This window comes from Astatotilapia calliptera, chromosome 6 (assembly GCF_900246225.1).
Source record: "Astatotilapia calliptera chromosome 6, fAstCal1.2, whole genome shotgun sequence".
Lineage (NCBI taxonomy): Eukaryota > Metazoa > Chordata > Actinopteri > Cichliformes > Cichlidae > Astatotilapia > Astatotilapia calliptera.
Genome location: NC_039307.1, coordinates 10,880,870 through 10,907,218, shown reverse-complemented (window position 1 = coordinate 10,907,218; position 26,349 = coordinate 10,880,870). Strand labels below are relative to the sequence as shown.

At 37.5% G+C, this 26,349-nt stretch overlaps 1 protein-coding gene across 1 annotated transcript; it reads right to left on the bottom strand.

Annotated features, from left to right (window-relative positions):
* Positions 1 to 2,293: 2,293 nt before the first annotated feature.
* LOC113023848 (complement C3-like) lies at positions 2,294 to 25,031 on the bottom strand. Its single transcript, XM_026170257.1, has 43 exons — positions 24,917 to 25,031; positions 23,335 to 23,530; positions 23,053 to 23,215; positions 22,387 to 22,481; positions 22,148 to 22,236; positions 21,823 to 21,905; positions 21,624 to 21,711; positions 21,406 to 21,511; positions 21,133 to 21,253; positions 20,685 to 20,800; positions 20,396 to 20,542; positions 19,335 to 19,434; positions 19,101 to 19,195; positions 18,786 to 18,977; positions 18,508 to 18,663; positions 17,217 to 17,346; positions 16,906 to 16,974; positions 14,795 to 14,977; positions 14,584 to 14,701; positions 14,411 to 14,499; positions 14,181 to 14,320; positions 12,999 to 13,211; positions 11,680 to 11,743; positions 11,503 to 11,592; positions 11,150 to 11,356; positions 10,925 to 11,000; positions 10,625 to 10,784; positions 10,363 to 10,458; positions 9,980 to 10,130; positions 7,697 to 7,782; positions 7,195 to 7,272; positions 6,928 to 7,083; positions 6,580 to 6,642; positions 6,375 to 6,456; positions 6,208 to 6,256; positions 6,004 to 6,094; positions 5,822 to 5,911; positions 5,623 to 5,725; positions 4,463 to 4,552; positions 3,491 to 3,583; positions 3,318 to 3,401; positions 2,757 to 2,901; positions 2,294 to 2,561 (listed from the first exon to the last, which is right to left on the bottom strand). Exons 1-43 carry the CDS (start codon positions 24,988 to 24,990, stop codon positions 2,420 to 2,422), a joined length of 4,959 nt encoding a protein of 1,652 aa, XP_026026042.1. The 5' UTR covers positions 24,991 to 25,031; the 3' UTR covers positions 2,294 to 2,419.
* Between the last annotated feature and the right edge of the window lie 1,318 nt (positions 25,032 to 26,349).

The following is a 26,349-nucleotide window of genomic DNA, read 5'->3' as shown; positions in this document are numbered from 1 at the left end:
AATCAGGGTGGAAAATAAGTATTTGGTCAATAACAAAAATACAACTCAATACTTTGTAACATAACCTTTGTTGGCAATAACAGAGGTCAAACGTTTACTATAGGTCTTTACCAGGTTTGCACACACAGTAGCTGGTATTTTGGCCCATTCCTCCATGCAGATCTTCTCGAGAGCAGTGATGTTTTGGGGCTGTCGCCGAGCAACACGGACTTTCAACTCCCGCCACAGATTTTCTATGGGGTTGAGGTCTGGAGACTGGCTAGGCCACTCCAGGACTTTCAAATGCTTCTTACAGAGCCACTCCTTTGTTGCCCAGGCGGTGTGTTTTGGATCATTGTCATGTTGGAAGACCCAGCCTCGTTTCATCTTCAAAGTTCTCACTGATGGAAGGAGGTTTTGTCTCAAAATCTCACGATACATGGCCCCATTCATTCTGTCCTTAACACGGATCAGTCGTCCTGTCCCCTTGGCAGAAAAACAGCCCCATAGCATGATGTTTCCACCCCCATGCTTCACAGTAGGTATGGTGTTCTTGGGATGCAACTCAGTATTCTTCTTCCTCCAAACACGACGAGTTGAGTTTATACCAAAAAGTTCTACTTTGGTTTCATCTGACCACATGACATTCTCCCAATCCTCTGCTGTATCATCCATGTGCTCTCTGGCAAACTTCAGACGGGCCTGGACATGCACTGGCTTCAGCAGCGGAACACGTCTGGCACTGCGGGATTTGATTCCCTGCCGTTGTAGTGTGTTAGTGATGGTGACCTTTGTTACTTTGGTCCCAGCTCTCTGCAGGTCATTCACCAGGTCCCCCCGTGTGGTTCTGGGATCTTTGCTCACCGTTCTCATGATCATTTTGACCCCACGGGATGAGATCTTGCGTGGAGCCCCAGATCAAGGGAGATTATCAGTGGTCTTGTATGTCTTCCATTTTCTGATGATTGCTCCCACAGTTGATTTTTTTCACACCAAGCTGCTTGCCTATTGTAGATTCACTCTTCCCAGTCTGGTGCAGGTCTACAATACTTTTCCTGGTGTCCTTCGAAAGCTCTTTGGTCTTGGCCATGGCGGAGTTTGGAGTCTGACTGTTTGAGGCTGTGGACAGGTGTCTTTTATACAGATGATGGGTTCAAACAGGTGCCATTCATACAGGTAACGAGTGGGGGACAGAAAAGCTTCTTACAGAAGACGTTACAGGTCTGTGAGAGCCAGAGATTTTCCTTGTTTGAGGTGACCAAATACTTATTTTCCACCCTAATTTACGAATAAATTCTTTACAAATCCTACCATGTGGATTCATGGATTTTTTTTTCACATTCTGTCTCTCACAGTTGAAGTGTACCTCTGGTGCAAATTACTGACCTCTGTCATCATTTTAAGTGGGGGAACTTGCACAATCGGTGGCTGACTAAATACTTTTTTGCCCCACTGTATGTGTAAGGTCGGGGGGGGGGGGGGGGGGGGGGGTCCCATTTCACTGCAGGGCAACCTGCATGTGACGAATAAAGCTTTGATTGATTGATTGTGTGTGTGTGTGTGTGTGTGTTGGGGGGGGGGGGGGGGGGGGGGCGCCAGAGGGAGTGTTTGCCCATGGCGCCAAACAGGCTAGGACCACCACTGCACACTTTGTAGAGGGCATATGATGTTTTTGTTTGTGGCTATAATTTCTGCTTGCCTTATCACAGTGGGGTGTCGACCACTAATATGGCCCAAAAAAGTAAATTTACTGAAAATGAATCTGAATACTGCCAGTGCTTCAAACAGCATGACTCATTCAGTCATTCACACCCATTCTATTAAACATCCACACATATTCATACTCTGATGGATGCATTGGAGACAACCAACAAACCTCCACTTAGTGGATGTCCTGCTCAACATCCTGAGTTACAGCCACCCTAAATACAGTGTTCTTAAAATGTAATATGGATAAATACTGTTTGTTTTTCCACAAAATTACCAAAAGAATTATGCTTACAGCCTAAAATTACAAAATTACATCCAGCATAATTTGTGTCCCCTTTTTGTTAAAAATATTCAGAATTTAGGTACTACTTAGAATTACTTATTCACTCTTTAACTGTAACTACAGTGTAATTATTTCTATTTCTAAAATATAAGGTGTTAAAAAGTGATACACAATTTACAATTACTTACGCAGCATTTAAAATTACTATTATTATTTCAAAAGTTTTATTCTTCGTTGTGCTTGTTACATTTCAAATGTATTAGAAATGCGAGAAATTTTTCAACCACCATAAACTTAACAAAAGACACTAAGAGCCAGTACCCCATTTGAATACATTTTAATCACTGCAGTGAAATGGTGAAACCCTTATGTTATATTGGTTTCTGTTTTACAGAAAATTGTAAAAACAGCAGAATAACAAAATTAGATTTTTTTTGTTTTGTTTTACTAGCCGATGCATCTAAAGAGTGAGTACTGATTGACCATCTCCTCCAAGCCCAAGCAGGTATCCCGGTATTTGTCAGTCTGACACTCTTCTGCTGTAGGCCAATACTCAACCCAGGTTCTCTCACCAATTACGTACTCGAATCTGAAAAGAACAATTGAAAGAAAAATGGTGTTTGTGTGACCAATCAGCAAAATACAGAATAAAACAACTGTGATAAATATACACAGTTCAAGTTAATTACATTTATTCACTGAAGGTATGATTAATGAATAGAACTCTGAGATTAGTTTAAATATACACCACACACAAGCACAGCCAGACAAACAATATACTTACGTATTCTTTTTGTCATCTCGGTGAATATCTTTATCTGAGCCCATGAGAAGGTAGGTTTTTCCTTGTTCCAGACTTAAAGCTTCTCTGCAGTGTTGATAACTGAGAAATATGCGCTGTTTATTCAGTGGACCAACATCAAGACTCCCTGTAATTAAGATATGACAGTTGAGAGCAGTGATTTATGAATGACTGAATGTGTTGCTCAAACACAGTGCTGCTGTGTCCATATACATTCCTAGTTGTATCGTCATAATAGTGTCTTATGTGTAATATAAGTGTTTTGGCAATATGCTTGTGCTGAGTATTAAATGTTAAATTAGAAAATGGGTATCAGCAAGACAAGCTAATCTGGCTTACTGATAGCAAATGGTGTCAACCACTAAATGTACCTCTTAGTACAAAAGCATGCAGCAGTTTTATAAAATGCTCGATTTGTCCTTCAAATTGCCTATTTTTTTGTGGCTATAATAGAAAATAACCATCACTGCTATCTTAATGCCACAAAAAACAACAACGAGTAATTTCTCTTAAAATAGACGTTTAAAGGACGTAGGTACTTGCCTTCTTTGATGGGGTGCAGCACTTTGACTTTGTGACTGTCTGTGGATAACTCTTCTACAATCTCTTCAACCAGTACTTTGTAAGCTGTGGGCAGCCAAAGTATAGTTTTTAGCTTTTTGCATTACTATATCCTATTAAATAAAACTAAATGTAACCCATTTATGTTTGTTTACCAAAGTCTACTTTGCTGGTCTCTGTACTTTCACAAATCTTAGCTTGGCGGTCATCATTGGGGATTTTTTCCTTCTTCTGCATACTGCAGTTCTCTGTAAGTACACAATAGGGACAGGGTAAAAATGCAAAGCTAATGTATTCATGTGTGTTGATAGGTGACTGCAGGTATATGAAGGTCAACTACACAACAAATATATCAGTAAGCATTTAATTCCTGCTCTGAGTGTTGTGACTACAGTCTCTAACATAAACCTTTGATTATTTACTGCAAAACAAATTTTAAATCACATTTGCCAAAATAGGCGTCTTTCAGATTTTATAATTGTAGATTTGTGCATACATCTAAAGTTACTAATAGCACCCTAGCTAGTTATGAAAAACAAATGTGCTTTCACAGGCCAGAATACTGCAGTGTGAAAGTATACCCAATGATTCAAAAGCTTGCAGAATCACCTTTAGCAGTAATAAGTAATTGTTTTCTCTAAAATCCGTGTCTCACTTTGTTTCAAGAATTTTAAGTTTGCCCATGTGTAAGTCTATCATATTCTTGCTACAGCATTTCAAATGGGTTGGGGTCTGGACATTAGTCCAAACTATCCTGTTGTAGATTTGCTGTGTGCTTGTGCTCTTTGTCTAGTTGCATGAATCAGTTTTTCTCACGCTTGCATCACGCTTGATCTGATTAGTCAAGTAATCGCAAAAATAATCAGTGACTAGTTGACTATCAAAATAATCATTTGTGGCAGCCCTTATGTATATGTGCATATAAATGGCCGATAAACGCAATTCTGATTCTGATTTTTGCTCAAAATTTGACTTTTAAAATAAAACCTTTACTTTAATAACACTTCTACTGGTGTTTTCTGTACCATTTAAAGTTAATATAAAAATACATGAAAACCTTTTAATTACAGTTTTAAAATAAGCTTATTTAATCAGATTTATATGATTATATATATAATTGTGTTTACCTTCAGCACATGTGCATATGTTATCTCTACAGAGCTGCAGTAGTTTTCCAGCTTCCCTCTCTGGATGGTAGAATTTCACGCAGCGTGTTTCTGCATTGAGGGAAAAAAACAAGTATTTGACTGTTATTTTGTGACAGTTATGGTAGATATAACAAGGTATATGAAAATGATCGAATAAAATGGCATAGTGTGCCTATTTACATTACACTGCCAAAAGTATTTTGCTCTTCTCCCTTCACACAGAAATTAACTTGACTGACATCCCATTCTTAATCCATAGGGTTTAATATGATGTCAGCACAACCTTTGCAGCAATAACAGCTTCAACTCTTCTGGGATGCTTTCCACAAGGTTCAGGAGTGTGTTTATAGGATTTTTTGATCATTCTTCCCAAAGTGCATTTGTGAGGTCAGACACCAATATTAAGCAAAAAGGCCTAGTTTACACTCTCCAATTTTAATTCATCCCAAACCTGTTCTATTGGGGTGAAGACTGTTGCAAGATAGTAAAGTTCTTCCTAACCAAATTTGCTCATCTATATCTTTATGGACCATACTTTGTGCATTGGTGCACAATCATGTTGGAACAGGAAGAGACCATCCCCAAACTGTTTCCACGAAGTTGGGATGGTGAAATTGTCCAAATATCTTGGTATGCTGAAGCATTAAGATTTTCTTTAACTGGAAATAAGGGGCCAAGCCGAGCTCCTGACATTCCATGAAACTCTCTATGCTCTGTGCTTGCTAATCTGAGGGCCACATGAAGTTAGGAGATCTGCAGCTATTGATTCTGCAGAAAGTTAGCAACCTCTGTGTGCTTCAGCATCTGCTGACCACACTCTGTGATTTTATATGACCTACCACTTAATGGCTGAGTTGCAGTTGTTCCTCATCACTGTCACTTTGTTATAATAGCATTAACAGTGGATTGTGGAATATTTAGTAATATTTGAGGAAATCTCATGACTGGACTTGTTGCACAGGTGTTATCCGATCACAGTAAGAGGCTGGAAATCACTGAGCTTCTGAGAGCGACCCATTCTTTCACAAATCTTTGCAGAAGCAGTTTGCATGTCTAGGCGCTTTTTTTATACACCTGTAGCCATGGAAGTGATTGGAACACCTGAAGAATAACAAAGGTAACATGTTTATGAGACTTACGTTCATAGTATTCATAGACAGATACAGATGCGGGTTGTAAGACGCCCACTGGCATTTCCTGTTTGATTCTAAAAGCAATTTCCTCTGGTCGTGTGTGAGAAACCTGGGAATTGAAATATAGACAGGGAAAAGCATAAATAAAAACCCAGGCAAAGTGGAAAAAAGGGGGATAAGAAGAACGATTGGAGTGATTTCCAACCTTGTCCAAGTAAATGATGAGTGAGCCTCTTTCTGACAGGGCTTTGTTCATCTCATATTTTGATATGGTGCGGCCACGTCCTCTAGACAACTAGAGACACACAAAAAGGCCAAATTTTAAACATTAAGAGGTCTTATTTTTTTCTTTAACTGTAACCACATAACATTACCATAACTTCTTACCAAATCCAGGTCTTTTGTTTCAACAGCAAAACCAGTTAGTAAGCCAATATCCAAGATTGACATGCCTGCATCACGATCCCTGTTCTTATACCTGTAGAGAGAATGATAAGAATGATTCAAATGACAGCAGAGTTAAATGGACGGGAACAAAAAAATCCTATTAAGCCAAAACTATTTCTAAAGTGTAGTTTATATTGTACTTACATGACCTCTATCCTAAGTTTGTATATCTTTTCATCTGCATTTGATTTTTCTGAAAGAATAAGGAAAAAGAAAAAATGAGCAGAAACAAATAAAATGCCATAAACTGAAGCAAACAGATTTAATGAGATAAGTAAAATAAAAAGAGGAGATAAAGGACATCAAAGTACCTTCTACGAGATCCACTTTGAGGGTAAAATTCTGGCAGTCACTCTCCCGTTCTTTGGGCTTAGCGTAATACAGTGATACCAACTGTTGCATCAGAAAAAGTGTGTTTTTATATTGTGTGATAAATAAGTCTTTGTTATGCTGTTCTTTTAAGGTTTAAAAAGCCTTGTCTAGGATTCTGAAATGATCAACTAACAGATAACTTACTGTCACTGTTGCTTCTCCTGTTCCCCTAGCAGTCACTGTGATGTCCTGGTTTATATCGTTAATCTGTTGGGATTAATATGTACAAACACACAAAGATGTGTTTGTACATATTATGAGAAAAAAAACAGAGATAAGCTCACTTTGCTCCCACCGACTGAATTTAAATTGCATTGAATGTCTGTTAGACAGGGAAAAGGAAATAGACCAAAAAGCTTGCAGAGTGGTGAGATGGATTGCCAAAAAGACAGAAACACTAGCAGTACTGAGATTTATTTACTGCTAGAGGACATGTTTTCAGACTGACAAATTGTGCTACATGGTGACTGTGTTTGTGTTGCTTCTTCTCACCTTAGACGTTCTTGTGACATAGTGGTTGTTCTGATTGAAATTGTACTTTTCAGGTATCAACCTTCCTGGCAACTTGATGTCCACATTCAGATCATACTGTGGTTCGTTAGCGTTGATCCAGTACTCTGCTACAGCTTGATAGACCATTATAGTAGCCTGGAGAGAAGAAAAGTGGGGGAGATAAAGAAAGGCAAAGGTTATAAGGTGGGATAATATGTATAAAATATCTGCCTATGATATCTTGATTGACAGGAAGTTTTGTGTTACCTGAGTTGATCCATAGCCTCCTCCCACCTTCTGTTGTGTGTTGAACCATCTCACAACAGGTCTGGCATCTTCAAAGTTCTTTATTAAAACAGCAAAGGACAGGAGTAGAGTGTTAAAATAAATTATGGAAAAACATTTTTCAAAGGTACTTTGAAGGCTTTCTAATCTGCTTTTTATTTGGGTATAATTCAAATCCAGTCCAGAAACTTGCCTAATGAAAGAAAATGCAATGTTTTTCATAGTTCATAACGACTCTGTACAAAGCAATGTCTTATTTGTTTTAATTTGTATTTGCACACAATAATAACACAACATAAAAATAAATGTAGAAATTATCTTCATTGAGCTGGAATTTCACAGTTAAATAAATGGTAACTCTGGAATGGTCAGCAATGGTATTTAAATACTGTAAAGTAAATTTTCAATGATTTTGTGTCCAAAACCTATAATATTTTAGAGACACATGAATGACAGATGGATGATATAATTTGGACATGCTCACCTGAGACTTGACAAGAGCAAGAAGAGCATAAGCTGTGGCTTCCAAAGTGTAAATACGGCCTCTAGGTACAGGCCAGTGAGATAGCTCTGACAGACACAGTCACACAAGTACATTTTTATTACTATAATATAAAACAGAAATATTTTAGAAAAAATGTAAAAACTTTTTTCAAGTTAAAAAAAATACTGGTATTCATTAGATAAAAGTAAATTGATAAATATATACCCAAATTCGAGTAGGCACACTGGATTTTACTGAGAAGTCAGAAATGAATCAATAATATTCAATAAGTAAAATTTTCAGGAACACAAGAAAATTGATGAGATTTTTTCAGATATTTTATAAAATAGTAAATTTTAAAATTCATGAATAACAAAAGTCATGGTCTTCCAGTCTTCAGTGCTTTTCACCCACTTCTGTCTGTCTCTCCTCAACTCTCTCTCGCTCATCTCCCTCTGTCAGTGTGTGTGTGTGTTCACTGTGTGTCCCTCTAACCACGCCTTCTGTTCCAAGGGAAGGTCCTTCCTCCATTTCCCGCATCTCATGTCCGAACACCAAGAGTTAAAACAATCACCTCGTGGTAGTCTTCAGATGATCGGCTTTCTATTCAAGCTAGAGGAATTCCCTCATTTGTGGCAGAACAATGGCTATCACCTCTGTCTAAAATCAGCCACATCTCCCAGAAAACCAGTTAACATCTCTGTATCCTCCGAACCACTTGAATTATCCTCTATTCTGCAGGTTTATCACAAAATTTCAGAAATTTTCCATAAAGATATACTTTTACTTTCACCACATTGACCATTGAACATTAACTTTTCTCCAGTGTTTCTTTTGGTGGCCAAGTCTGAATAAGGGTTTTGGAGCATGTGTCTGCCCTCTCCAATTGTGCTCAAAGGAAAACCTCTCACACCCCTCAAGTTAGTCTGCTGCATTCACTAACAATACCAGGATGCCCTTGGTCCCACATTGCATTTGACTTTGCATTGGACTCTTTTCAACTGCAGGTAACACTGTCATTCTCACCATCCTTGACCGTTTTTCAAGGTCTGTACATTTTGCTGCTCTCTCAAAATTGCCCTTTTAGTTAGAGACATCACAGATTTGGTGAATCATGCGTTTCGTCTGCATGGGATCTCTCAAGACATAATAAGGGGCCCAATTAAATATCCTATGCCTGGAGAGAGTTTTGTGCCTGGGTTAGTCTTCCCTCTGACTTCCTTCTTTCTGCAGACTAGTGTGCTGACCAAATAAGGCAACCAGGATTTGGAAGCGGCTCTCCACTACACAAATTAGTCCAGGTGGAGCACGCAGCTAACCTGAATCAAGTAAGCCCACAACACTATGACGTCATTGGCTACTAGGCTCCCACTTGGCTGACATTTGAGGCGTTGCTGGGCTAACAACCTCCCCTGTTTCTGGCAACTAAAGGTAAGTGTTCTGTCCACGTGCAGCAGCATCTGCACCACCTTTAGTGCATCTGGAAGGCCAGAGGGTTTGGCAGGGTATCTACGAAACATGTTCGACTTAGAAATGAATCCAAAAAGTTCCCCACCTCTGGTGTCAGCAAATCTGGAGTTTCCAAACTCTTCTGTTGGTAATCAGCTGTTCTGTCTGCGATTTAAGCTAGAGGAATACCCATATTTCAGGCCTGATTGTTGAACAGCAAAGAGTTAGTGTTGTCGGCACATATATGAAGTTTTTATGTTCTGTCTATTGTTGTCACCTCACATTTTTCTCATCTCTGCGCAGGAATCCTGGCTGTGTCTCAGTGAGTTTTTAAGACAGAGAGTTTTCCCTGTAGAGTTTCTGTGGATCTGTAAATATTGCAAACCTGGACACACTAGCTCACAATTCCTTCTGTTGTCATTTTTTGTAACTTTACTGTAAATAAAAGCACTATTGCTGGACCTGTTCTGAGTTCCACATCTTGAGTCCATTTGCACCATTACCAACCATTAATGACACATTTTTTTTTTGTATTTTAGCCTATGGTTATGTCCTGTATGTATGAGAGAAGAACAGGGTAGCAACTGAAAAGCACTGAAAAAATCCTCAAGAATATATTTTTGCAGTACAGTTTTCTTTTTCACTGGTTTTTGGAATTCACTGAGACTGTAATAATCATAGTTACATTTAACTGATTGTGCAAACATGTGCGGTGTGTATGTGTGTGTGTGTGTGTGTGTGTGTGTGTGTGTGTGTGATTGTGCATGTGTGTGTGTGTGTGTGTGTGTGTGTGTGTGTGTGTGTGTGTGTGTGTGTGTGTGTGTGTGAACATACCTGGGGAAACAAACTTGTATAGGGTCTCTTTGTTGAATTTGTTTTCATTAGCCAGTGCATATGATGTCATGGCCACAGCATAAGGGTTGGTGACACTGGGCAGGCGCCTCTCCAGGTAGGCCACTGCTTTGTCTATACTGCCTGGGAGACTCTGGGCAGATGAAAAAAGGAAAAAGAAAGGAAGATAATGAGTGACAGGAAAACGGAACATAATGTTCTTCATCCTTTTGTGAGCCTACAGAACATGTTGGTGAGATTAATTTAATTCTGTCTGTTTTTGCTGGTCTGTGGTTTAAATCTTCAATGCAAGTGCAATAGAAAGTATCACCGTTTGATTATTTTAGATACTTTGTAACAACAATGTTTGCAGGTGAAATACTCACATTGACAGTGTCGGAACATATTGAGCGTGACTCTTGCATTGCAATGAGGCAGAAAGCTGTCATGGAGGCGTCTGAATCTAAGCCGGCCACATCACCCTACAGATGAAGCACAAACATATTATTATTATTTCTAACAGAACTTTTTTTTAATATTTATAAAAGCTGATTGGCAGTTGTATAACTGGTTTCTCATTTAGTTATAAGCCATTTTGTATTTTAAGTATAGATGAAGAACTGGTGTTAATGAAATCAGTGCACTCACATTCATCTCTCTGTGGATTACAGCTGTAAATTCTTTGAAAACACCATCAGGTTGTTGTCCTCTGAGAATAAGGTAGTTGACAGCATCACAGATCACATTATCTTGTATTGGAACCAGATGATGGGCCATTGCAAACACCTTGGCAACATAGGCAGTCAGCCTTATAGACAGGAAGAGGGGATACAATAGCTTAATATAATTTATTTGCCCTTACAATAAATTGGCTTTGCAAAATCAGAAATTAAAGCAGCATGTGCAAAATATTATGTATGAATTCATGGATGTTTGTGGGTGCCTCACCAGGTGCTAGCTGGGCGAGAAACAAATGCAGCAAACGATCCATCATTTTTACGGAAGACCAACTCGTTTGTGTAACCTTGATGAAACAATTAAAGAAATAAAACAATCTTTTTACTTCACTGCTATTCAACTTGCATCTGACTCTTATCAATTAGAAACAATTTTGAGGCGCTCTGTGTGTTTATTGTGTTACCAAAGAATTTATGTACATCTGTGAGAGCCTACCAGTTTTTATATGTTGGAGAGCTTCATTACGTTTCTCAAAGCCCACAGTTTCCCATTGGTTGGTTTTGTCCAAATACAAGGTTGCAATAAGAGGCAGGGTCATTGAGATCATGTTCTGCTCTCCACAGCCCCGGGGTTGTCTGATTAGAGTACCCATTGAGTTGCCGCCAATGGCATTCTCCACCAGCTGAGATACTTGTTCTCTCCCTGCATGCATACACATACAAAAAAGGTTCACAACACCCATTAAGGTAGTCAGTCCCGAATGTCAACAATAACAATATATAATAGAAGCTTCAGGGTGATATAGCCACTGAATCACATAAACTGCATAAATATTAAATATTTCTCACCTGTCACAGAGATCTGTGTGCTAGTAGGTGTGTTTGGAACCAAATCTTTCCTTTGAATTCCACTGTTAAGAACTTCGTTCTGTACACCATCTAAACAGAGAAAAAAAGGTTTTATTAAGGTGAAAATCAGTGTGTGACTGAATAATTAGAATCTAGCTTTTTAATAGATAAACTCACTTTCTCCTTTCTTAACAGGATCTAAAGTCACAATCTTTGGATGTTTAACCAGCACGCCCTCAGGCTGGAAAACAGACAAACATTGGAAGTCATCATTATTTTAGCAAAGAAAAGTGCAGTAGCTACAAAACAGGAAATAAATCCATAATTAAATTAAGTCCTCCACAGTTTGTCCTTCTAAGCCTAACTGCAGCCTTTATGACTAAACTCAGTTTAACTTTGTATTCTTGTTGTGTGAAGTGAACCTCTCTCGATGTGTGAGAGAAGTAGCCACAGCAGCAAAAATGCAAATGATGTTAGTAGTCAACTTACTATTGCAGCTATAAAATGCGTACTTTGTAGTTGCAATAGATACTGAAAGTGTGCTGCTGAGAGGCAGATAATAATTAAGTGACTGTGGTGGTTTACAATGTTATGTTATGCACAGAGTATTTTTCCTTACAATATATAAAATATAACATAATATAAAATATAACATCATCAATATTGGTATGAAGCTGAAACTATTTTCAAGATGACAATATTTTTGACGTGTCGTTTTATGAACATTACAAAAATTCTCAAGACAATTCTGTGATATCTGGCATGATGTGGTTAAGTGGCAGGATCCTCAACACTGTTAACTAAGTGTTGATGTTTTGAAAATCCTTCACTTAACTGTCTGGTTGCAACATTTTGGCCATCTGTAAAGCTTTAGATGTCTGACTTAGCTTGAACTGTCAGGTCTATTTAAATTTCAACAACATCATTATCTATTTTTAACTATACGTAATTATTAAATATTGTTCCCGTGTAACTTTAACCAAGGTGACAGACTTCCTGCAACATTAACCATATTAACCTGTTATTTTAATTCAAATCACATAGTTTTTCTAACTTGACCTAAGTCACATTTTAAATAAAATCCCTTTTACAAAATAGACACAAAACAAGCAATGAACTAAAAATGCATTTGACCAGTATGATTATTGATAATATTTTTGATGATTTCTGAGATTGTTAAGGGAAATTTTTTGGCAGTAATAATCATGTAGTGATTAGAACAAAAGATCAACACATATTAGTAGTGTACAAAATTATCAGTCTGATGTTTGGTCTGGGATTGAGCCAGACTCCAGTTGTTGTTTCTGTCTGTTCCTTTTTGTGCCTAAACCTCAACAAACAATAACTTTCAAATTATTTTATTACTACCTTTACTACAATTTTGAAAGGCCTGTTCACATTCAGATAAGACATTTTTTGGTTTTTGTTTTATTTAATAAGAAAGTGATATTGAACACATTTTTGGGCATCCAAATAGCAAACATTGGTTTTCTTACCACCACCCGCAACATCTTCATGATGCCATCATTGAGAAATGAGTCCTTAACAGCTGCTTTAACCTCAATGCGCCGTTCTCCCTCCTTCATGGGAATAATGACGAAGGGGACAGATCGTGTGGTCTCGGGCCCAACAGTGACCTCCTGGCGATACCTACCACGTTTGGAAGCTGAACTGCACACGTGCTCCTCCTCAGTCAAATCAATGCGTACCTTTATAAAAGAAAAACAGCAATGACAAAGTTGGAGAAGAGACTGATCATGTGGTGTTTCAAACTGGAACAATACAAAGATCCTGATGAAATACGGAGATTTTTTTGAGCATTCCTTTAACTTTCGGCAATTTCAGTTACTCCTTATTTACAGAAAACGAAGGTAATAAACTCAACATGAAAAATGGTAAATGGTAAATGGCCTGCATTTGTATAGCGCTTTACTCAGTCCCTAAGGACCCCAAAGCGCTTTACACTACATTCAGTCATTCACCCATTCACACACACATTCACACACTGGTGATGGCAAGCTACATTGTAGCCACAGCTGCCCTGGGGCGCACTGACAGAGGCGAGGCTGCCGGACACTGGGGCCACCGGGCCCTCTGACCACCACCAGAAAAAGGGATCGTACTCTTCAATTTTAGTAATATATGATAAGCCTAGATAGATAGATAGAATCGTTTTACTTTGAACATGTAATTATGACTAAAATAACAAGAGAAAAGAAAAACTTAATGACATTAACTTTTTGTGAATATCTATCAATATATATATCTTGTCTACACAATGTTTATGCTCGAAAAGGAGTAGGATGAAACTTACACTTTTTCTGTTCCTACCCCCTTGATTGAAATTCTATTATTTATAAATCAATATTCAAAATTCAGCATTATATAATGTTTAACTATATACAAGTCTACACTTATATATAACACACAAATTAAAAAAATTCAAGCTCATGAACCAAAACAACAACAAACTACATTTTTACATAAAATGAGCAGACTATGGTTAACACGCACTAAATTTCTAAGCTTTGTTAAAATAATCTCTTTAATAATCAGTTCTCTTTTTTTCAAAGGATTTTGAGAACACAACATGAAAATGCACATAATAAACTGCACAAGACGACACTTTTGAACACCACTGTGTTTCAGTCCAGTAATTACTGTGGTTCTGTACTTACAGTGATTTGATCAGGGCTGTAGTTGTGGAGGATTGCTTTAATTTCTATCTGCTCTCCACGGACAGCAGAATAAGGCAGCCTGAGATCAATGAAGAAATCCTTCTTGACAATGACCTCAAATGGATCACCCACACAGATTCCTTAAAGAAAATATGCAGAAAATAATGACATTTTTAAAAAAAGTAAAGGGAAGGCCAAAAAAAGCCATATTTTAGTCACCGAGTCCTCACCGTGAGTTCTTGACAGACTGATGCCGGTGAACTGCCAGGTTGTGATTGAATCTTGCAAAGGAACACTTTTCACAAATGATGTGGTGTCACTGAAACAGAGAAAAATGTTTACAGTCTGAGAGATGTTAAGATGTAACTTCATTTGTATGTGTTTGTGATTTACTGTGACTCACCAAGGTGTGTTTCTAGGGCAAGGAGGCAATTTGATATCAGACCAGAGCCAACTTTCTGGGAACTTGGTGCGAGTAACAATTTCATTGCTGTCCATGAAACTGTTGTCTTCTCCTTCACCTGGATTTTGATTAAAAATGATATAATTTTGTGAATTTTATGACAGGTAGTATGAATGAGATAACCCCTTCCCATTTTGTTTCCATCTCTTACTGCGAGCCAGTTTGAGGTCTTCCTCCCTCTTCTCTGCTCGAAGAGTTTCCACTGCCTTGCAGCAGCGCAGGAAAGCATCACGGCAGCCTTGACCATCAACAATGTACTTGCTGCGGACCTCACAGGTGGATGAAAGGAGGGTTTCCTTCATGCCATCCAGACAACACTCAGTTTCTACTGGGTCTGTATAATTTTTTTAATGAAAACAGAGACGGTTGTGGAAGAAAGCATGAGAACTGTGATTCACTGTAAAGTTCCAAACATATATTTTTAAATATGTCTTTTTGTAAAAAGAAAATATTTTAATGAAGTCAAAAGCATAAAATAAATGTTTTATTTTTCTTTTTGTCTGTTGTATATATATATATATATATATATATATATATATATATATACTTATTAGGGGTGCAACGATATTCGTATCGATATTGAACCGTTCGATACAGTGCTTTCGGTTCGGTACGCATATGTATCGAACAATACAACATTTGTAATTTATTTTATCAACTTTCCTTCTGACGATGCTGTCTGTGTTGAGCGCTCAGTGAATCTGCGTTCGACTACTCCGCCTAGGCTGCACTGTCGAGCGCAGATCCACTGAGCGCTCAACACAGACAGCATAGTCAGAAGGAAGAGCGCAGGGCACCTCCCCCACCCTCATTCAGATCTGGCGTTTGGAATTATTTTGGTTTTCATGTGACGTATGACCCTGAAGGTAAGCGAGTCATGGACTAAAGTAAAACAGTATGTTGGATGTGCCATGTAATGCTCAATTACATGGGTGGGAACTAGTGTGTTAGCGCAGTTAGCTCGTTAACGTGTTGGCCGTCTAGCCCCATGCATGGTGCGATCGGCGGTAGCTCGTTAACGGAGATTTGCCGTGTTGTGGTGTTAAGGTCATTTCAACGAGATTAACCTGAAAGCACTAGTGGGAACACAACGAATATGACTGCACATTTACGCCGACATCATCCTAGTGCAAAGACAAAAACAACAAGCATGTTACTAACTTTAGCCGAGTCATTTAGACAGCTGTTAGCACATGATTCTCCTTATGCTGCTGAGAATATAGCCCAGAAGAAGCGGATAGTATAGCTTTTATTTTGGAAAGAGACATTTCTCTGTAATAAACTCTCTTTTCCAAAGATGCATGATTCCTCAATCAGATACAGGGCTCGCAATATCACTAGCCCGACGTCCTGGAGCTAGCGATTTTTTCAGTCGGGCTACCAAAATCTTTCTCTTCCCTGCCCGTCGGGCTATTGTAGGAAGGAAAAATATATGTCAATGCTTTTGCATTCTTTCAGAAATGTAGCTGGGTAATTATGTCATTGGCATCGGTGAGCCACTGTCAATATGTGACATATTGAAGTCGCGTTTGAATTTGCGCTTGTTTTTTTGCTTTCACTTTGCAATCGTGCGAACTGTGTATAGAGAGCGACAGCACTGATCTGTGAGTGATGATAATTTGCGCACCAATTCCTCTGACATCGTCTTATTAATCGTTAGCTTACTATGCAAACATGACAAGTGAAATCTCCCGCAGCAAGCTTAAACATGTGAGAGGTTGATCGCGCAGAGAATCGCTGAGCTTATGTGAGTGCGTGTGTAAAAGCAGCAGGATTTATATTTGACTACGATGACCTGGATGACTGAGAACCTTCACAGACAGATATATATTTCAGTTCTGCTGAGCCAAATAAGACAGGTCAGGGTGAAGAAGTGACAGCCAAAGAAAAGCTTACCACAAAACGGAGAAGTTATGACAAATCAGACTATAAGGCAAAAAGAAAGTGCAGCTTTATGGTTTCATGGACAAAATTATTTCTGTGGCTGCAATATGACGAGCTAAATAACCAGGGCTGCACATAAGTGGTCCGCAGGTGCGCATTCGCTGTCAAAATAAAAAACACGCACAAGGGTTAGGGTTAAATTTAAAAACTGTACTTTTGAGTTAAAATATATATTTATAATTTTAATAAATGACAAATTAAAAAGGCATGAACATTTTTTTTGTATCGAAAAAATATCGAACCGTGACACCAAAGTATCGAACCGAACCGAACCGTGAATTTTGTGTATCGTTGCACCCCTAATATTTATATACTTACATAAGCTGCTTCTGACATCCATTACAGCAGCGTTGCGTTTCTTTCTGTTTGCAGGCTGGCATTTAATTTCTGTAAAATGAGACACAGACAAAATATACCATATCAAACAAGCCTGAATCTGAATTTGGTTTTTATGTTACTAAAATAGAAAGAATATAACACAACCTTTGTTGTTGGACTGTTCAAACATGATAGAAATAATCCTTTTTTTAAGTATAATATTTCAACTTTATTAATATGTTTGTGATGAAGCAGAAAACCCAACATTCTTCAAGGGTTTAGCAATGAAGCCGAAAGAAAAGTATTGTCACCTTGTCTATATGTGGTCTTTGCATCAGTGTTGGACTCAAACAATAGCCCAGCATCAAAGAAGACACCCATACTGTCCTTTCCTCCACCAGGTGTGCAGCCTGTGTCATACTGCTCTACTATGTCCCACACCTACAGGTTAAAGTACAAACACATACAAGAATGTAAATTGAACAGTAAACGTACAATAAGAGGACTCGAATATGGCTCACAAATCTATAAAAACAAATGGGCTAAAAAATAAAAAATGTCTTATTGACATCTTAAAGATTATATTATGACATTGAATTCACTGTCACATTTTAATTTTTTTTCAAATTTTAGACTCACAATAATCAATAATCTCACAATAATCTCATATGAACACACACTCAGAGCAACAAATAAAACTGGGGACCTACGGGCCACCTGTCGTGTGCCCCAGCTAATGCATAGTTGTTCTGAGGCACAGGTTAGCATGCTTTAACAGCATAACAAGTTTCAGGTTTTGGTATGTATTGTAGAATATTTAGCTGATTTAGAGTTTAGAAATGTGTTATCATAGAACGTAGAACTGTTGTAGAGACACTGACACTGCCCTCAATATAATAAAGGCTGATTGTGTTGTGAACTTAGGAGTAGATTGTAGGGTACCCCTCCCCCACTTGAGCTGTGAAAGTAAAACAGAGAAGAGTTAATGCTGAGTGGAAATTCCCCAGAGGATGTATGGGTGGGGGTCTCAACATTGTAACTGGATACCTGTGGTCTGTAAGGGAGAGGGGTTTTATGACCTCTAGGGAGTTACCTACACCCACAGTGTTTTAACTGTCACGCACACACATCCACACGCACACTCACTCATGTGCACACACATACACACAGGTATGCGCACACAGTCACACACGAGCACTCACATAGACACGAGGGAACGCACATGTAGGCATTCATGTGCTCGTGCACATAGACACAGACAGAGTTTGCAGCACACCGTAGGGGGTTTTATGATGGGGTCACTTCTATAAAGCTGGCTGTAACTAACAAAGGGGTGAAGATTTGGAGAGGGAAACCGGCCTCGTCTTCCCTTCTAGAAGTGCATGCTTAAATGAAGATGAATAAAGATGAATAAAGGTTTTGTGAAATGACTACTGAGTTCCGGTGCCGTCTCTGGAAGTTTCGACGAATAAAAGAACCGGGGTAAAACTGATTTCTCAACAGTATGCAATATGTAAATTAATACAAAATCCAATATGTGCAATTTGTTTACTGAAGCTAAACAATTTATAAAATATAAAAAGCAAAAAATCGAGAAATGACCTTTTTCTGTGTCAGGCGGTGCTTGTTGTTTAGGACGTAGACACCTTTGTCAACTGCAACCAGTCCCACTGTGGCCTCTGGATTTCCTGTGACTTTCAGACCAAACATCTTGCGAGGCTCATAGGCTGGAGCAGGTCGTGAGGATTCCAGTTTCAGCTAAGTGAGGGTGACATGCAAATTTGTATATGTTAAAAAAATAAGTACTACTGTAGAAATGAGTAACATTTGTGCATTTTGGCTGTAAAGATTCACTCTTTCACAGCTCTTGAGTCTCTTACAGTGCCCATGCAGGTGTCTTTTACATCCACCCAAACAGAGTCTGATACCACTTCATTTGAACTTGTATGATAGTATGCTATGATGCGGAACGATGGCAGCATTTCTTTGGTGATTGGTTGTATCAGGGAAATCAGTACTTGGCCTCTTGTCTTATAACGGCCGTATTTCACTAGCTGACCTCTGCTCTGGATCTGGGGAAACACATTTACACATTAATACCTAACACCTTAAGCTCACATGTATGTACTATGACCAGTCGTTGCATCACAGAAAAAATAGCTATATATACAAAAACAAATGAATACATCTCTCACCAGATATGTGATATCATGATTTTGATTTGGCTGCTGGTTGAGATTGAGGTTGATTTTTAGATTGTCTGATATTTTCAGCTCAGCTGCGTCCACACCTGCAAATATGTTTCAATAAATGTTATAGTTTGAACACATCTTTTAGTGCCTGTTTCACACAGTATACTTCCACTTCTACCTACAGTAACAATCTTTATTCTTTTACTTGATGCAATGCTTCTTCAAGATTTTTCTCACCTATGTGGATAAAAGTCCTGGTCTTGCTCTGGTATGGTCTTGCTGTCATCTCTGCTCTTGCTTGTTTATCAGGTGTAAGAATGTTGTCATCGGTCACTGCCTGTAATTAAAGACACACACACATAAGCCATACTAAGCATAAGACAAACATTCATGTGCTTTCATGTGTAACTGTGCAAGGATCAGTCAGGACCTGTAATTAAAGCCCAGCATACATAACCAATGAGCAACAAGTTAAATTAAGTGATAAGCAAGTGATAATCTCTTTCTATGTTATTGTAAAAAGGGGTTGAAAATGATCTTTATTGCTTGAGGGCAGCATTTGTGTGAGCAAGCGTTAAAGTGGGCCAGAACAATCCAAAATAGCATTCTGGCAGCCACTGTGCTGCCCTATTATTATTATTACATTATTTTTATTATTACATTATTATTATTATATTAAGTCATTTTTAATGTTGTCATTATTGTAATTATTATTATTATTATTAGTAGTAGTAGTAGTTTGAGTTGAAGTAATAGTATTAGTAGTAAAAGTAATAGTAGTGGAAGTAGCAAAATGGGTCGTTTTTGTGACAGTTAGGTTATGCACATGCAATGTACACTGAATGTGACGTGTAAAGCAATCCATCCGCAGAGGGATGATGAACATATAATAAATATAACAAATGGATATATAACAAATGTTTGTTTAGTTTTTTTTAAACATACAGATGGTAATAATTGGTGTTGGATGATATTTCTTGCAGCAAGACACTGAGACAAATTCCTTGTTTGTGAACAAACTTGGCAATAAACGTAATTTTGATTCTAATTCTGATGTTTATGCAAAGTTTTGTTTATATTGGCCCACCTGTTAGGGAGCAAATATTAAAAACAGACATAAGGTTATATCTATATATAGATATATATCTATATATATACATATATATATTTGTGCTGTAAGATTATTGGTGGTGCTGTTGTTGTTTGTTTGTTGTCTTTTTTGGAATACTCTGTTATTTTTTTTTTTTGGGGGGGGGGGGGGGGGGTTATAAGCTTTTTGAAAACTTAAAAAAACTTACAGTTATTCTCAGCTCAGCTGCATTTCCTTCTGTATTGATGGTGAGCCGAGCCATGCCGTTAGCTGCAGTGAGTCCCCTGACTGCCCCAGGATTAATCACTACTGGAACGTTTTCTGCTGGTGTTTCATCAGGATTTAAAACTTCAATCTGACATCAGAAAAAAGAAACTGAATCATAACACTTTTTAAAGCAATTATAATTTCTTCAAATACCACAACTGATATATCAAAATTATGATTTCAAAGTATAATATTATATCAGACTATGTAAATGTAAATTAGTGCTTTACCGCAACATCGAAGGACATTCCTGGCTTGAAATATTTTGGAGTTCTTTTAAAGTGGATCGTATAGGGTGATGTAACAATCTGGATACCTCTCAGCTCGGCCTCCACCATTTCACTACCTGTGACGGGGTACAAGAAAATAATTATACACACAAAAACTTGTCAGAATTCATTTGTTTTTCTATTACTCACTTTGTTTTCACCGAAAATAAAAACAAAAAACAGTAATTTCTCATTTCTGACACAGATGGGTTTTTTTTATTTAATTTTTTTTGTTTTGTTGATACTCATATACTATCTCTAAAGCTGATGGACCATTGAAATTAACATATCGTTAGCTTCATAGCATAAGTGCCTAAGTCATTGGACTTAGTCCAATGACTTAGGCACTTATGCTATGAAGCTAACGATATAGGAAAATCTGACCAAAAAGATGGGCTTTCTTTCTTACCACTTTCTGTCAGCACACTGACAGATACAAATATGGCGCCCCCTACAAGGCTGTTGATGTCCCTCTCAACTTTTGTTATGTCTTCCCTCCTCAGTGTCACCTCTCCTTCACCATTTTCAATCTAATTCAGAAACATAAAGATGTTCATGTAAAGATATGTTCCGCAGTTATAGCACAATAATACAGTTTCTGAATAGTAGGAGGTATTTAAATTCTTATGTCAGCATTGCTTTATATGGAAAGGCTAAATCTTAAGTATAAATATGGGCTCACCGGCACTCTCTGAAGAGAGTCTGGAAAACTCTGCTTACTTTGGTCCTTTTTGATGACCCCAAATACCACATAGGCTGTTCCATCCACCTCCTGACCAAACAGATACCTTAAACCATGAAATAAAGATGTGCTTGTGAACAACCAGTTCGAACCCAGGTCAAAATGTAACAATAAATGATCACATATATACTACTTAAATCCACAAAACAATTACATACGTAGCTTTGATTCTGACGGTGAAATCTCTGCTGTTCACGTGGAAGAACTGTGTTAATGGTGTCAGTTTCACCTCAAAACTGGGAAGAACTGCAAGATTAAAATATTTTCTTTGTCAAGTTCAAATTGCTATTTGTATGGCACATTTAAAAACAGTAAAGAAATGTTGTGCAGGTACTGTACAGATAATGGGATGCTCACCATACTCTTTGACCTCAAATTCTGCAGAATAGATTTGCTGTGGGTTGCTCTGGAATTTTGCCACCACTTTCCACAATCCAGTACTAAACACACACACACACACACACACACACACACACACACACACACACACACACACACAGAGAGAGAGAGAGAGAGACAGATATTAATCAAACAAATAATTCAAGAATTTGTAAAACTGAAGGTAACACATTAATTAGACTGCAGAGTATATTCTACACACAGGATTCACATTGTTATTATTATTATTATTATTATTATTATTAGCAATAATAATAATAATAATAATAATAATAGTACTCACCTAACAATTTCACCAAGCTGGAAATCTCCAGAATGAATACCTGATTTTAGAGAGACTGGGTCAAGTGGTAAAACAATGCCTTCAGGTGTCTGTGGAAAAACATAAATTTTCAAAACTAAGATATAAATGAAAATATTAAAAAAATCTAATAAAAAAAGTTTGTGTTTTCGTTGTTTTGCTACGGCTGATTGCAAAATGTCACTTTCAATTCTGAGCCCATGAAGAATAAAACACAATACCACAAACTCAATGGCAATGGAAGCATCAGATTGGGCTGCTTCATCCCTCTCTACAGGCTCCATCTGGGGTGTCAGTGCAAACATCCTGAAATGAACTGAAGGGAAGAGAAGATGTTATTTTTGCTGCTCGGGCAGTGATGTATACATGTTGGGAGGAATATTTAATAAAGAAGTTTGGTTTTCTAATTTAAATTTAAAATATTTCTTAATCAAACCGAGGGAAATATATGACTTTTTTCCTTTCAAATCTTCACTGAAAAAAATTATCAGATGTTCTAACCTTTTTCAATGGGACTGCATGGACTACACAAAACAGCTTTCTAATTTGTGAAAAGTGATGCCATAGTCACATAATTACTGTAACAAACTCTAAATTATTGGAGCAGCACCATGTTTCCTTAAGTTTATTGAATGGCCCTGAAAAAATATTGAATCTGTATTAAATAAAATAAAGGTAGAACTATGGAAGCATGGAACACACGACACGGGAGCTCTAGTTTTCCATTCCAGCTTTATTCACCTCCATACATCAACTGAGCACATCACACCCAAACACAACAAAAACCCCTCCTCTAAGCTTGGGTTTGAGTGGAGCCCTCTAGTGGGTCACCACAGAACTACCCTTGTGTGTGCTGTTTCTCAGTCATGAGGTAGCGGTAGACTCACCTTTGCTGTTTGGTGTATAAAGGGTCTTGTCTGTCTGAATGAAGATGTAACCAGACTGGAAGGAAACCATGACGACTTTCTCCAGGAGGCGGTCGGGGAACTGAGCCTGTAGGTACACGTACTGCTTCGCGTTGGGATCTTTACTGAAGTCTCCTGCAGGGATCTGAAACCAGTATGAAAAGTCTATAAAGACTTGGATGGCATATTCAATGATAATTGAATATTTAATGAAATAGAAATAACAACAATATTATCATACAGTAAACAAATAATTCAACTTACCGTTACTTTCCCAAGCTGCTGAAAGTTATTTGCATTGTTGAGGGTCACAGATGTTGTTGCCAGCCTTTTAGTTTTGGTTGGATGGTTCATCACATTGATTTCAACCCTAACGTCTCCTCCAGTGCAGTCTTGACACTCCACAAAGATGTTTTCTGCAGTTCCCACCCGCAACAAGTTTGGGGCAGACATCACTTGCCTGCAGAGTGGTGGTAACATAGAAAGATGTTAATGATTTTAGTCTCTGTGTAGATAAACACATGCTGTTATTGACTAAAGAATAAATTATTTATTTATTATGTTATATGTTCATTTTAGACACTAAGAAAAACATGTTAATAATTGCTGAAATAATTATTTTTAATTAAAAATTAAAAATGAATTATTATTTTTATCTATTTATTTATTGTATAAAGGTTTTATGAACAAATACTTTCAAAAAAAAGTATTTATCGGCTGTTTTCCCATGTGACCCTTAATTATAATTTTTTAATTTGTGGGTTTTTAAAAAATATTTTTCAAGGTTTTGAGGAAGTGGAAATAGCCAGTATTCAGTAAGAGTGTTACATAGGAATTCTTAATTCCCAGGTTGACAAATGCTATCTTTGTGCTTCTTTGCTAAAGTCTGAGCTCACATTTTTGAATACTCTCTATATATTGCAGTGCAGCCTGATGCCAGTTTGTTGATTCATCATTATTATTCATAGACAATATAAACCATTTTATATCATAAAGTTATTGTAGATTTTGTAATCCTCTTTAAGGTCTGTTTAACATGAGAAGATCATGTCTTGAGTTAGAATATACCCTTTCACAATGTTTAAAACACTTTAGATGCTGTTCTTTGATGTTGTTCTTTCTTTATCATAATGACAGTTCTTTTCCCTATAATATATGACTGGTTGCTTGAAAAGGAGCCACAGTGACAACATAAAGAGATTGTCATTATAAACATCAGATGTTTTAACCCATGGAAAGGTTCGTTTTTTGGGTAAATTCCGATTGGTTATGAGCTATGTGCTGGACTTTAAACACAATCAGTGATCTATTGATTATCTTGAATAAAGTCCAAAACTAAATCAATACATCTTTTCATCATGCTTCTGGATTCTATTTGCTTTGTCTGGCGTAATGCACCACTGTGCAAACTCTGGACAAAGTTTAGGACAACTTCTTGGCATCACTTTAAATACCAGATTACCTTGACTTATGTTACATAAGCTGCAGACCTGGCTGCAGCTTCTCATTACACAAAATAACAAATAAAATAAAGTTAGCAATAAAGTTAGTTGGACTGTGGTTTCATTAATATTTTTTTCCATAAGTTTTTCCTCATTCCTTTTCCTTCAAATACCACCCATGCCTTCTTGCTTAAAAAAGAATGTGAAACTATGCAAAATAAAATAATATATTCATGCAAAAATTCAATTCAATTCAATTCAATTCAATTCAATTCAATTCAATTCAATTCAATTCAATGCAATTAAACCTTCTGCACACATCCAAGATAATAACATTGGCTTTATTTTGCATGAATTAATTCAACCTCACTGGGAATGTGTAAAAGTACAGCAGGTCTACTTACAATGGAGCTCCATCAGCCACAGAAGTGAGAGAAGCAAAGGCCAGAGAGGCCAGCAGCAGCAGAGTTCTCCTCATTATCCCGACCCTTTTCTGCTGCTAAAGTAAACCGTGGCCGTGCAGCATCCTTCTTTTATTCACTAACCTCCCGCCTAGTGCACTCCCACAAAATGTCTATTCATCCTCTTTCCAAACACATGTACACACAATTTCCCAGCAGCAGGTTGGGAAACAGTTTAGTCCTGATACATATTATCTCTTCTCTAAAGAAACAAGTAAACACTGGAAAATCAATAAAGGTTTACATGTTTAAATAATGTCTTACCATGCAGTTTAGTAATTAGTTCACGGGATCTAGTAAATATTCTTTTGTGTTTTATAAAATGTCATGTTATTGCTCATATTATTGTACTGCCTGTTTTGAATCCACATATCCACCAGTATGTAAAAATTATCAGACAAGTGGTCTGATCAAAACATATTGAGTAACTTTACATGACGTATTTGGCTGGGATTTTTGAAGTTTCAGCAGCAGGGATTTTTTTTTACAGTAAAATCCTGACGCCAATGTATGAGATCTTGTATTTTAGGATTTCAATGACAGGGAAAGAAAAGAAAGCAAAAGGGATCCTGCCTTTACCCTCAGAACAAACTTATACTTCTCTGTGCCACATTAACCAAGGGCATAGAGCACTGCTAACAATCCTCCAAAATGCTTATCATTTAAAGGTGGTGGCATTTATATAATGGTCAGTTGATACTACGCTGTAAAATCTAATCTAATCTAATCTGTAAAAACTATGCAAACTTGGTGCCTCAAAAAAATTGGGTAAAGTTTTACTTAAGATGATTAAGCCTGGGCATCTTACTCAATTTGAGTACACTGTACAGCCTCATTAGTTCCCAGAACTCAAAAAATTGAGCAAGTTTACTTAAGATAATTAAGCTAGGGCAACCTATTCATTTTGGGTACACTGTACAACCTTGTCAGTTCCCAGAACTCAAAATAAATATGCAAACTCGTTGCCTCAAAAAATTGAGTGAAGTTTCCTTAAGATGACTAAGTTAGGGCAACTTATTCACTGTGAGTACAGAGTAAAAACCTGTTTCCAGAACTCAAAAAAACTATGCAAATTCGTTGCCTCAAAAAAACCAAGTAAAGCTTACTTATGTCTGTGAAGGTTCTCAGTCATCCAGGTCATCGTAGTCAAAGGAGCTTGCAAAGAAAAGCGTCTGGACTTCTTAAAGAAGTCCAGACGCTTTTCTTAAAGCTCACTTAAGATGACTGTTAGGACAACTTATTCATTGCAAGTATGCAGTATTAAGAATAACTTGATATTCTTGGGAGAGTCATAGGAGAGACGGAGAATAAACTTAACCTGGGTGTCTACTGTCTTGTGCAGTCTGGGAGATGATTGAATGTTAGGGTGGGTACAG